Raw genomic sequence first — 13,583 nt, 5'->3', positions numbered from 1 at the left:
ATGCTTACCCATAATGAAGCCACTCCAATCAGCTCCTCATTTCTTCTTCCCTCATTTTGAAGGATTGTTATGGAGATGTTGAAAGTGCCATTCACATTATTAATAATTAGAGCTTTTAGCCAGAGACTAGATGCCCTTCTAAGTACTCTGTCTTTAGCCCTGTGTCATCTGCTAGACCAGGGTGGGACTGATTGAGTGTCCATTGAGTGGCTGGTCAAGGTCCACACACACCTTCATTTTAAGGGAAGAGCAGTGTTTCCTATACATCCCACCAGCTTCTGAGGTTGTCCACTACAGAGGATTTGCCACCAACAATTATCATTCATTTCTAACAGTACCCTTTCTGTAGTTTTTATCCCTCAAAAGTTAGGGGCTTCTGCAAACCCAAGAGTCATGGGTGTTCAACTCTGGTATCATTTTTTTTAAAATTTGTTTGTTTAGTTATTTATTTATTAATATATTTTTATTGATTTTTCACAGAGAGGAAGGGAGAGGGATAGAGAGAGAAACATCCACCAGCTGCCTCCTGCACACCCCCCCTACCAGGGATGTGCCCACAGCCTATGTACATGCCCTTTACCGGTATCGAACCTGGGACCTTTCAGTCTGCAGATGACGCCCTATCCACCGAGCCAAACCGGTTTTGGCTCGGGTATCACTTTCTGTTATCTGTAGAAGGCAAGCCTTTTGGTTCTCCTCCTGTTGGCCTGAGGGACACACAGGCAGGTGTCCTTACTCCCATGTCACTGAATCCTGCACAGGCTGCCAGCCTGAAGGGAAGCTTGATTTGCTGGTTATGTTATAGTTTTGAGAGCGTCTTCGGCTTTCTTCAACAAGCCGGGGAAATCTGCCTCCGAAGAATGTGAACGGGAGGGATACTAACCGTCCCAGGCCCCCTCAACCCAAAGCCCTATGATTATTTTAAGTAGCTCCCATTGGATAGTCTTTATTCCTATGATGGGATTGTTCAGGTTCTACTCCTGAGAAGTCCAGGTCTTGGGGCAGAGGGAGGGAGAAGACAGAAGGGAATGGGACTGCCAGGCCGGGCACCTGTGTGGCTCAGGAATAGCTTGAGAGTCAGCTCAGATGGCAAGGCAGCCAGACCGTGGGCAGAGGAAGGGGCTGGGGAGCAAGGGTGAGAACAAAGTAGGCTACAGAACCGTGAGGATGCGGCAAGGCAGGTGATGCCCAGAATTGGGCGATACTTCAAAATAAGGAAGAGCAATCGGGAGGGGTTTTTAGCGATGGAAGAGGATCAACGCCATTTCCTGTAGAGACACAGAAGAGGTATTTGAGTTCTTTCCCGGACTTTGAATGCCTGCCCTTGGTTACAGAGGGCTCATCCCATGTCACTTCCAGGTCCCTGGCCTCAGCGATCTAGAGAGAGCCACTCCCCCGGGAAAGGCGTTGCATCGCTCACTCTTATGTCAAATCAGCCCCGTGGGCGTATCCGTAGGAAGCACAGTCCTTGAAGATTTCTCCATGTCCTATCTTGGAGCCTCTACTAACCACTGAGATACAAAAGGAAGCCAAGGATCTTATGAGCCCATTTTAGCAAAAACAGTAGCCCAGTTTCAGTCCGCGATGCGTCCAAAACAGTTTTGAGATCTGGGCACCAGTACCATGACCCCCTAGTCAATCTGGGTTTGGCACCTGAGCTTTGCTCACCAAAGCCTGATAAAGGGGCCTCCCAGGCTCATAGGCTACTCAGGACTTGGAGTTACCTTGGGCTGGAATGGACCAAATGGTTTTTATTTTATTTTTATTTATTTATTTATTAAATATATTTTATTAATTTTTTTACAGAGAGGAAGGGAGAGAGATAGTTAGGGACATTGACGAGCGAGTCATCAATCAGCTGCCTCTTGCACGCCCCCTACTGAGGATATGCTCACAACTAAGGTACATGCCCTCAACCAGAATCGAACCTGGGACCCTTCAGTCTGCAGGCTGATGCTCTATCCACTGAGCCAAACCGGTTTCGGCTGGAATGGACCAAATAGTGCTTTAGACGAGGGAAGAAAAAGTGACTTGTTAAGTCGGGAGGAAACTCCTGGCCTTCAGCATTTTCTAAAGAAAGAATAGGTACCTCTGAGCATTTCAGCCATCGCAGGTACTCCTTCCGGAAGGAATGCCCACAGGTTAAAGTGAGTCAACGTGCCTCTACTGATGTCCTGGGACATCTCCACTTGGAGTTGAAACGCCCTTCCTAGACTTGGTTCCCCGGAGCTTTCTCCAGGGGAGAGCCCCATGGACACAAAGACTGAGGCTCTCACATCACCAGAGAATGCCCTGCTCACCTACCAGTGGGTGTTCTGGCTGAATCAATCACCCCAGAGGACTTCCCGGGCTTGACATCACTGCGTGTCCTCAGGAAAAGCTCCTTAATGAGGCTATTAGTCAAAGCGAATGTTCTCACCGAGGGAGTGGAACAGCCACCCCTGACCTGATGGGGGGTCACGCTGGGAATCTGAATTGAGGTCCTCGGCTTTTCACCTGGGTGTCGCGTCTTCATTGCTGTCCAGTGCAGGCTCAGTAGTGGGGAGGGTGGAGACTTTATCTGCTAAGAAAAATGTTCCACAAGGAGATTTTCACTTTCCTTTTGGAAAAATGCTTAAAGGATGAAATTACAAAATCAACATTTTCATGCCAGAAGACACAAATAACACATTGGGAGGAGCACCAGGCAGAAAACAAAACAAGATAAAACCTCCCCAATGAAACAACAACGCAGCCAGTATGCGTTTACGCCTCTTCTTTATGCAGCCATCCCACAGACCTTGCCCAAAGACAGTGGTTTGCAAGCTGTGGCTTGCAAGCCACATGCGGCTCTTTGGCCCCTTGAGTGTGGCTCTTCCTCAAAATGCCACAGCCTGGGCAAGTCTGTTTTGAAGAAGTGGCATTAGAAAGAAGTTTAAGTTTAAAAAAATTCGGCTCTCAAAAGAAATTTCAGTCATTGAACTATAGATATTTGGCTCTGTTGACTAATGAGTCTGCCGACCAAGTGAAGTCCTTGATTGGAAGAGAGAAGACATGGGAGGTCCGCCGTGACCTTCGCCCCTGCTGGCTCAGGCCTGGCTCAGGCCCCTCAGGCCGCTTTCAGCAGGACCACCGCCATCTCCCACACCCGGCCTTCCCACCTCACGCTGTCCCGCCTCCCTGCTGGTGGGATCTTTCTAGAAGGCAAATCTGTGTCCAGCCATTCCTTTGCTTAGATGGGTTTAATGGCTCCCCAGTGCCCTTAGGATGAACTGTAGACTTCCCAGGACATACAAGCATGTTCGGAGAGCCAGTACGGAGGCAGCGCTGACCCCTGTGGGCTCCGAGCCGCACTTCCTGGGTTAGGGTGTCGCCTCAGCCACTTTTCCAGCTGAGAACCCTGAGGTGAGTTATTGATCTCTCTGGGCTTCAGCTGCCTCCACTGTGAAAGGGAGACCGAGTAATGATGCAATCCCGCCAGGGCTGCTGGGAGGACTAAGTGAGGTCTAACACACACTGAACACCCAATAAACATTGACTCTTACCGTGATTATTTCTGCCCTGCTGCCAGGTGGCCTCTGCTCCTCTGCCCTTGCCCTCAGTCATACCCAACTGTTTACAGATACCTGCCCACCCCCGTCCCTCCGGTGAGACGTATTCCCTCTTGTCTCTGCTCTGTAGGCTGCTTCCTTTGTCCGCAGTGTCATCACACACACACTCCCTCTCTCCCGCACGCACACTCATCTGTCTACATCCTCAGTATTCATCCACTCATCCTTTGGCCACCTCTTCCGCAACCTTCAGCGCTCAGCTCAGATCAAGGCTCCTTTACTCCGAACAGCCTACCTGGATGTCACTCTTTCCACCTCACAGGTTCCCATGCTCCACGTCTTCCTCTGACCCACCATTGATCACACAATGCAGTAACGGCCTGTTCACTTGTAGGTCTTTCCTTGGCACCACCCCCCACCTCTGCTCTCCCCGCCCCCCCCCCACTTCCCCCTCCAGTGAAAGAGGGATGACAACTTGATCATGTCTATATACTCACTGCTCACAAATGCTGAATGCATGGGCAGATGGATGAATGGAGGGATGGGTGCATGGATGGATTGATGAATAGATGTTATCAAGGGAATCTGATCTAGTGACAGGAAACTTCCCAAGGCAGCCCATCCATATTATAAAAACCCAGGGGCCCTAACGCCATTACGATCAAAGCCTGGCGCAGGTGGGCAGCGAGGCTACACAGGCGGGTGGCCACGTGATTTCGTGCACTGGGCTTCGCACTAAGTCTACCTGAAAATCCAGTCACTCCATCTTATTTTCTGATCCACTGCATGTCCATATGAAGCTCCCCTCAAACAGGATGCTTTCGGATCCCCTCCTTATCCTCCTACCCCTCCTTATATGCTCACTGCTCACAAATGCTGGATGCATGGGCAGATGGAAGGACGCTCTTGGAGATGCTTATGGTTGGCACCGTCTAAACATTCTCCTTTTTGTCAGCCTCTCTTTGAAGTTAGGCTCTGAAACTGAGAGTGACCCTCCAAGTGTGGGGTGTAGTGAGCAACAAAGGTACATAATCAATCCTTTTGCATCTCTACTAGTGTGACACATGCTGGCATTTTTTAAATGCTTCACAACACTATGAGTTGGGCAGCCCGCTAATGGGGTAAACCGTCTGGGGATGAAGCCTGTGAAGGTTGTAAATGGAAGTTGAGACAAGGGTTGAGATCTGAATGCGGAACTTCATGTAAACACTGTCCTGCATGTGTCATGCTCGGCAGCCATAGCAGCTGTGGGTTGAAAACTTAGCTCACCGGTTGTGTGTCGTGTGCAGGTTCTGGCCCCAGTTCATTGCCTCTTGTAATTTTATTTTTATTTTTTAAAATTATTTTTAAAATATATTTTATTGGTTTTTATAGAGAGGAAGAGAGAGTTAGAAACATCGATGAGAGAGAATCATTGATCAGCTGCCTCTTACACACCCCCTACTGGGGATGTGCCCGCAACCAAAGTACATGCTCTTGACCGGAATCGAATCCGGGACCTTTCAGTCCGCAGGCCGATGCTCTTATCTACTGAGCCAAACTGGTTTCGGCTGTCTCTTGTAACTTTTAGCTCCCAAACAACCAAGGTCAGCCTGGAGAGAAGGACCAGGACTCTGAGAGGCAGTCACCCTGGATGAGCAGAACAAATCCTGGGACCTACCGTGGGTTCTGGTCTGAGTCCTGCTGCGGACATGCTGTGTGGGCCTGACCCTCCTCTGTCAGAGGGGCTGCTGAACTCCGGGATATGCGAGTCTGTGGCTCCGTGAGTAAATACGCTCAGCACCATCTTGTCAGGCGCCAGGAGCCTGATTCTGATGCTCTGTGAAGCTCTGCCAAGAATAGCAGTCATCATCTTAATAATCAACCACTAGGGCTGCGTCAGCCCAGGCACCATCCACTGATTTGCTGGTGGTTATCAGACAAGAACGCTGCTGTGGGAGTTAGAATCCACTCTGAGAGATGCTTCCCGAAAGGGACTAAAACAGGAAGCCTGAGGCCAGATGGAACCTGTAAGGCCACGCATTCCAGCTTCCTGTCTGGTGGTTCAGTCTCCTCTAAACAGCCTTTAGCTCAGGCTCACACTCATCCTGGAGGGGCAGTGCGCTGCCTCGCTAGGGCCTTGTGACTTGCTAACACGTTCTTTATAAGTTTATCAAGCTGAAACCCACTTCCCATGGCTGCTGTCCATTGGTGTTCAGACAACAAAACTTTCACATCACTCACACATGCAAAAGATTTCCTGTTTTTAATTTCTCTGAGCCAAGAATTATGTGCGCAGGATTGCTTATGTGGCCAAATAAGGACATCTGGCTTATGTGTGGGCTGGGGTGGGAGAGAGTGTTTTCTTAAAAGGTGATGAGAAGAATTGTGCTACAGTTTGATAGATATCTTATTTCAGAGGTGAAGCCCCCTTTCTTTTTTTTAATTAAAAAAAATATTTTATTGATTTTTTTTACAGAGCGGAAGGAAGAGGGATAGAGAGTTAGTAACATCGATGAGAGAGAGAGTCATTGATCAGCTGCCTCCTGCACACCCCCCCACTGGGGATGTGCCCGCAACCAAGGTACATGCCCTTGACCAGAATCGAATCTGGGACCTTTCAGTCCGCAGCTGACTCTCTATCCACTGAGCCAAACCGGTTTCGGTAGGAACCCATCTTGAAGGGTTGGTTGTGAGGATTAAAAGAGATACTGTACAGAGTGCCTAGCACAGAGCCTGGTATATAATTCTAGAAGGAAGGAAGGGAGGAAGGAAAGAAGGAAGGAAGGAAGGAAGGAAGGAAGGAAGGAAGGAAGGAAGGAAGGGGCTTATTTTGTTCCTAGTCTAGCTCCATCTATCTGTATATGAAAACGAATGCGAACATATTTCTAGAAACTTCACTGGTTTGCTCGTGTCTAAAGACACGGCCTCACAGCAGAGCCCCCCCCCCCCCCCCCCCTCCCCGCCCCGAGCCCTTTGGAAGGAGCGAAATCAGCTTTCCCCTGGCACAGAGGAGACCCAGGTCTCACTCGAGGAAGAGAGAGAGGTGCTGGAGCTGGGTGGTGGTGATGGCGGCACCACAATGTGAATGTACTTAAATGCCCCCGAACCGAGTATCTAAAAACGGGAACGTGGTAACTTTTATGTGAGGCTTTGTTTCTCTGTTCTCACCTGCCGCACGTCTGTGATCTTCAAATAGATGCTTGGGGACATAAAAGAACCTTGCCATTTAAGCAAGGAATGCTGTCTTAATGTCAGCTGTCGCCTGCCATATGTCCGGTGGGCTGAGGTGCCGGGCCGGCAGGTGCTCCTGGGACACACGTAGGGGTGATGCCGGAGGCGAGAGGGAGTCAGACCTCACCCCAGGGTGAGTTTCTGTGTCCAGTGCTCACTGTCCATAGAGAAGGCATTACCTCGGGCTTTCCTCAGGCCGATCACTAGCCCAGGAGGCCGGTCTGGTGGGGAAGGAGGCCACACAATCACTGCTCTTTCTAGAGACTCAGTAAGTTTAGTGGCGTCCAGGGAAGGCTGTGGCTGAAAGCCCCATTCCCACCCTCCTCAGCCCAGCCGGGTGGGGACCGGGCTGCTCTCCCCGGTGGAAAGCTGCAGGGACTTTGGCTACAAGGAGCCGGGAGGACCACAGCGGAGCCTTCCCCACTCCTGCGTGGCTTCCCTTTGGCCAGTGCAGTTTCAAGTATATTTAAATATGTTTTATTTGCCGAAACCGGTTTGGCTCAGTGGTAGAGCGTCGGTCTGCGGACTGAAAGGTCCCAGGTTCGATTCCGGTCAAGGGCATGTACATTGGCTGCGGGCACATCCCCGGTAGGGGGTGTGCAAGAGGCAGCTGGTCGATGTTTCTCTCTCATCCATGTTTCTAGCTCTCTATCTCTCTCCCTTCCTCTCTGTAAAAAAAAAAATCAATAAAATATATTTAAATAAATATGTTTTATTTATTTTTGAGTAAACATCTGAGACAAGTAGTGTTACAAAAGGACTCACCTGTTGGAGAAATGGAAGGTACCCAGGCCATCCACGCAGGCCCGGGGCCTTTATTTCTAGAGGGAGCGGAGACCGGCCGGCACTGGCCACCAGAGAGCAGCGGCTCTGCCTCAGCGTGGCCGGGGGGTGCGTCCAGGTTCCTCGCTGGGTCTGGGGCGGGGCCTGGGGATCTGCATGTGCAGGTGATGCTGCTGGCTGCTGCGGAGGCCATCCTTGGAGAAAGGCTCTCACGGAGTAATCCTTTCATTCACCACGCTCTGAAAGTAAATTATGGATTATTTTTTTGGCCAAGTTTCCCCTTTCTGTAAATAGCTCCCATTGATATGCTTGTCTGTGTCTCCTTTGAACAGGTATTTTGACGTCGGCCTCCATGACTTCTTAATCAGGTAAGCCGGGCGTTTTTGTTTTTGATATCACTGAGGAGCACGTCTGTCGGGGAGGGCTGACAGGAAAATGAAATCCTCATTCCGTATCTTGATAAATGCGGGCAGCTGTGCGCTTGTCAAGAAAACACCACGTTCTCTGTTCTCCGGTGCCTCCCAGAGTCACAGGAGATTATCCTTCCCAGACAATCAGAAGGAATTGCACGTCTAAAGAAAGGGGTTTATATCTGAAGTTACACAAGAGCTTGAATAAGCTTGAGGCCACCCACGGGGCGTCTGGAAAGACAGACGGGATAGCGCCAGCTCGTGTTCACGTATTAAACAGCCCCCTTCGCCCGTTTCCCCAGCGAGTTTAAGCTTTTTATTTTTTATTTCACTTTATTTTTTAAAATATATTTTATTGATTTTTTTATAGAGAGGAAGAGAGAGGGATAGAGAGTTAGAAACATCGATGAGAGAGAAGCAACGATCAGCTGCCTCCTGCACACCCCCTACTTGGGATGTGCCCGCAACCAAGGTACATGCCCTTGACTGGAATCAAATCTGGGACCTTTCAGTCCGCAGGCCGATGCTCTATCCACCGAGCCAAACCGGTTTTGTTGAGTTATATCTTTTTAAATGGAATCTGTTGGTTGCTTTACAGTCCTAAGGTAATTGAAAGATTACAGATGGCAGTTTACATTATAGCTTATTGGTGATTTTTACCAGAGTTGGCTTATGGAGCATATTGGTTCCAAGGAGCTATTGAATCAAACAGAGGTTAAATGGAAATATACCAGAATCTTAACAATGTTGGTAAGAATATGCCTGAGGTTTTTTTTTTTTTCTGCTTTCAACTTTTGGTGTATTTTTCAGATTTTTTTTTTTTATATTGAGCATGCATTTGTCTAACAGAGGTGAAAATTATCATTAAAATGCCTGTCAAAAATATATGTGGGAAGCAATAGTGGTTGTAGAAGGAGCATAAGCTGTAGATTAGAAGGAAACCAGGAATCATGCTGAGTGATGAGCTTTCTGCAAATGTGTGGCTCTAAATGTAAATTAGTTCTGACTGAGAATCTGCTCTCTCTCTCTCTATATATATATATTTGTATTGATTTCAGAGAGGAAGGAAGAGGGAGAGTGAGAGAGAAACATCCATGATGAGAGATCTTATGGATCGGCTGCCTCCTGCAAGTACCCCACTGGGGATTGAGCCCACAACCCAGGCACGTGCCTTTGACTGGAATCGAACCTGGGACCATTCAGTACGTAGGCTGATGCTCTATCCACTGAGCCAGACCAGCTAGGGCAAGAGTCTGCCCTTAAACAGTCTGCAAACCCCGTGTGACTTCTGGGATGGGGGGGCGGTGTTCAGTTCTCCGCCGCGTGACCATCTCCCTGTGGATGAGATGCTCTCGCTGGGAGATGGACACATCGGCATCACCTTTATCCTCGAGGACAGCATGGCCTCTGTGCTGGATCACACACGTAGGTGCTCCACGAAAGGCCCTTCTCCGGGCCTTGTCCTGGGCTGCGCCTTGAAATCCCCTCCATGCACCCCAGACCAAGGACGATGGGCTGTCCTGGCCTTCTCCAGGACATTGCACATAGTGTGTGAACCGCTCCCCGGGACATATCAGGGGTGTAAATGCATCTTAGCAGGAAGGATGGAGGACTGGGCGTCACGGGAATTCCATGAGGAAAGTGATGAGGACTAGCTGTCAGGGTAGGGGCTGCAGGGAGCAGGCTGGGTTTTCGAGTTCATGTCCTTGGTGCTCCGTATGACCGCCGTGCTGCTGCTCTCATCGCTCCCTTGTCGTGGATGCAAGCTTGTACTTTTCTTACGTTCTCTAGCACCTTTATCGGGGCACTTTCTCGAAAATGCATTTGGGCGGGCCTGTCTCCTTCTGTGTGTGAGTGCCCTGCAGGCTTCTCCTTTTCCTTTGAGCTTGAAAACCTCATGACACCCAGGACGGCATTTTCTTTAGCACAGTGTCTTGAGTGGTGGAACCCCTTGACCCCCGCCCTTTGGCCCCACCATGTTTCATTGGCATCTGTACCTGAGCGTGACTGGGAGCCAGATGAGATGGAGGCGGATGGCACCCAAGGGTGTGGCTCTCCTGTGGGGTTGGAGGAGAGGGAGAGCTCGGGCGGCTGCTGCAGAGCACAGCTCCTCTGGCGAGGGTCACCCCAAAGGAAGCAGGCGTGGTTGGAACAGCTGCGCCCCCGGAGCCGCCGCTGGCTCACCTCTGGGGTGGTCCCTGCGATGCTGAACTGTGTGTGTGATGCCCTCCGAGCTGGACTGACAGCCTGACGCTCTCCCCAGCTCAGAGCGTGGCTGTCCCGCTCGCTTCCCATGCCCCTCGCCGGGCAGGCGGGCGGCGGCGGCTGTCTCACCGCGTGGACGCCGTTCACCCACAGGGATGTGTCCGAGGCCTCGGAACCCAGTGACGCCTTCGCCGCTTTGAATCGGGATCTGGAAAAGGATTCTGTAATCCTGCCAGCGAAGCTACAGGATAAACAAGGTTCAGGGGTTTTCTGTTGCTGTGGTATCTCCCCCCCCCCCCACCCCCCACCTTCTCTAATAAGGAAATTGAGAGTTTGCTCATTGGGTTTCAGGAAATGTTAAATGTCTGAGAACTCAGCCCTGACTCTAAGATAAGGTGACCGATTTTGAACAATTTGTTAAATGGTTAAAAATCGGTTTTGGAAAGAATCGGACTTTTTTATTTTTTATTTTTTATTTTTTAAAAATATATTTTATTGATTTTTTACAGAGAGGAAGAGAGAGGCATAGAACGTTAGAAACGTCGATGAGAGAGACTCCTCGGTCAGCTGCCTCCTGCACCCCCCCCCCCCCCCCCCCCACTGGGGATGTGCCCGCAGCCAAGGTACATGCCCTTGACCAGAATCGAAACCGGAACCTTTCAGTCCACAGGCAGAAGCTCTATCCACTGAGCTAAACCGGTTTTGGCGAATGGGGACTTTTTTAAAACACGGAGGGACGCGGGACAAATTGTTCAAAATCGGGACTGTCCGCCAAAAGAGGGACGTCTGGTCGCCTGACTCTAAGAGCAAAAGAAGGCTTCGTTTCAGTGCGGAATGCTGGCTCCTGACGTTGCTGTGGGAGACGGGGTTGGGGAAGAGACTGGGGAGGAGGCGGTGGGGACACTGTAGCTGCCTGTCAACCCCGTAGAGACCGCAGGGCCCTGGCGATGCCAGCCTGTGGCGAAAAGTGGAATAAGGTCCCCCCCACACCTGCTGGGGGCCTTCATTTGTCGAACGCTCTCCTGGGTGTTTCTCTCGTACATGCCACTGAGCGGGCACCTGCGGGCATCCGGCTTCCTCCCGGCCCTGCCTGCTCACGCGGAGCCTAACGGTGCTTCCCTGCAGGCTCCGTGCCCTCCTCCGCCCCGGTGCCCCGCTGGGTCCGTGTGCTCCTGGCACATTTATCTCGGTTGTCTGCGGGCATGGGGCGACAATTACTCACACCACACAGAGCAGAGATAGATGCGTTTCCCCCACAGGGTTTTGTAATCTGTTTGTTTGGGTAATTGCCTGCTCTTTTTATAAAACACCCTCCCCCCTCACCCCCCGTCTCCCACTCCCACTCCCACTCAGCAGATCTCCTGAATCTCCTGCTTCCTGCGCATCTAAGCGATGATGGAACTCCTAGGCAGTGGTCCGCGTACCCCCAGGGGTACGGGAAGAGTTTGGTGGGGGTACGCGTTGCACCGGAGTTCGGTGGGGATATGCACTGCACCGTGCTTAGCTGCGCCTAATTCTACGTTCTCAGGAGTACGAGGGGTACTCAGCGTTCCGAAAATTATAGAAGGGGGACACATATGTCAAAAGTTGGGGAAACACTGTCCTAGAGGAAGCCCAGATGGAGGGGGGTCCACATTTCCTGATCCCAAACATCCTTAGCTACTCACAGGGTCACGCCCACTGCAACTCACTCTCCAGCCACCTGCAAGGACTGTCTGGATGGGGTGAATCCCTTTGCTTTTTCTCCGTGGACGTGCGGGCAGGTTGCACTGCTGGAAGTCACTCCCCGGAGGAGGTTGGCATTGCATCGCGTGCCTTGACTAGTCTTCCTGACCAGCCCCCGGCTGTTTGTAAGGTCGCCCAGCTCTGCTGGGGCACACCAGGAGGGCGCAGAGGCCTCCTGGGGCAGACCCAGTGGAAAGATGGTCTCTTGCCTGGAGGAGGCCTGTGGCTGGGCATAGGGCTCTGGGTTCCAGGACTCGGCCTCAGACACCAGCGCCTCTGCCACCTGTGCCAGCGAGGACTGGGCGAGATGATCCATGAGGGAGAATTCGGGACCTTAGTAACGTGTGGTAAGGTCCATCACCAGCTTGTTGCTCTAATCCTGCCGGGCGAGGGGCTGGGCAGCATGGTGACTCCTTCATGCTCTTTCCTAAGATGGAAAAGACATCGCCTGCCCCTAAGGAGTAGGAGGATGTGATAGGTAGGAATTTTAATGGACGTATAAAAATAACCTCTCTTTCATAGTTGATGATTGGCTGGATATTGGCTGGAATCCCTGAGGCTGGGGGAGGGAGGAGAGCGGAAGGAAGGCCGGTCACTGGTGTACAGACAGCTGTATCCAAACATCAGATGTGAGGCTCGGACTGGCCTTTTATTACAGAAACCACTTAGAGGGACGCTCTTGCTATGTGTGTCTGTGTGCCTGTGTGCCTGTGCCTGTGTGTGCCTGTGTGTGTGTGTGTGTGTCCCTCCTTGTGCTGTATCTGCATGGGAAATATAACAAACATTTTGGCTGAAAATTATGTGGGGGTGGGCGAGAATCCCTAGGTAGACAGCATACCCATGGGTGTATTTCCAAGAGTTCGTACACAGACAAAACATACAGTGTTCCAGATGCAACCAGAAGAGCGGCAATAGCAGAAATGTGCTAACAGCGTCGTTGCCAGCTGGTTTCAGTGGCGACCAGGCAATTGAAAAGAAAAACACGGTGGAATCTGAGAGCCAACAGCCTGACCCCCTCCGTTCTGAGCCTCGGAGCTGGACGAGCAGTGTGAGGGTTCACGGGGCGATGCCAGCGGGGGCGGCTCCCTCACTCACACGGCCGCTCGGAGGGGCAGGGAGCAGATACATGACCATCAGCCACTGCCTGCCCCCGGCCCTCTGTCTGCTGAGGACTAACGGTCTTAAAGTGGAGGAGTTCCTTGGACAAATGTTTTCTTTCTAAATTGGGGATTATGCTTTTAGAGCGTTCTAGGAAGCTCATCTCCACAGCCTCTGCTGTGAACTCTGTGAATAACGGGAAGACAGCCCTCCCCATCCCCACTCACCCGTCAGGAGTCTCGGACTCCTGATGCTGCCTGCTGGCTCGCAGCTACTGCTGGCGTTTTGAGATGAGTTTCACAGCGGCTCTTCCAAGCGCTTGCAGCACTGTCTGTCCGATGAGACAGAATGCATCCAGTTCTCCCCAGTTTACCCACTGGGAAAGCCAGCTGTCAGCCTTCCCCATCTCAGGACGGCCGTCCAGTCATGCCGGGTCGGCGCCACGTTACCGCCTGTGGACCGTGGGCCCTGCAGCCTCTCCCCATTAGTGACCGTGTCCTTCCCGTGACCGAAGAGGGCGGGAGCTTTCCCCTCCTGTTTGAGCTGGAAAGGACTTGTGTGTCCGAATGAGCAGAAAGCTAGTGATGTCAGTGGGTGTTCCGATAGCGGATGTGGGGCT

General features: G+C 51.4%; 1 protein-coding gene across 6 annotated transcripts in view; it reads left to right on the top strand.

Moving 5' to 3' along the window:
• HHAT (hedgehog acyltransferase) overlaps positions 1-13,583 on the top strand; it is a 163,757-nt gene that overhangs the window by 74,655 nt on the left and 75,519 nt on the right. For 5 of the 6 annotated variants that reach the window (XM_084865553.1, XM_084865548.1, XM_084865549.1 and 2 more), the window contains exon 9: positions 7,859-7,894. The exons of the other annotated variant lie outside the window; for it this stretch is intronic. In XM_084865553.1, the coding sequence (XP_084721679.1) occupies positions 7,859-7,894 (36 nt within the window). The remainder of the gene's footprint in view (positions 1-7,858; positions 7,895-13,583) is intronic. 6 annotated transcript variants of the gene reach the window in all.

This window comes from Pipistrellus hanaki (assembly GCF_964339955.1).
Source record: "Pipistrellus hanaki genome assembly, chromosome: 18".
Lineage (NCBI taxonomy): Eukaryota > Metazoa > Chordata > Mammalia > Chiroptera > Vespertilionidae > Pipistrellus > Pipistrellus hanaki.
Note: the sequence above shows the minus strand (reverse complement) of the source record. Positions and strands in the feature narration are given on the sequence as shown.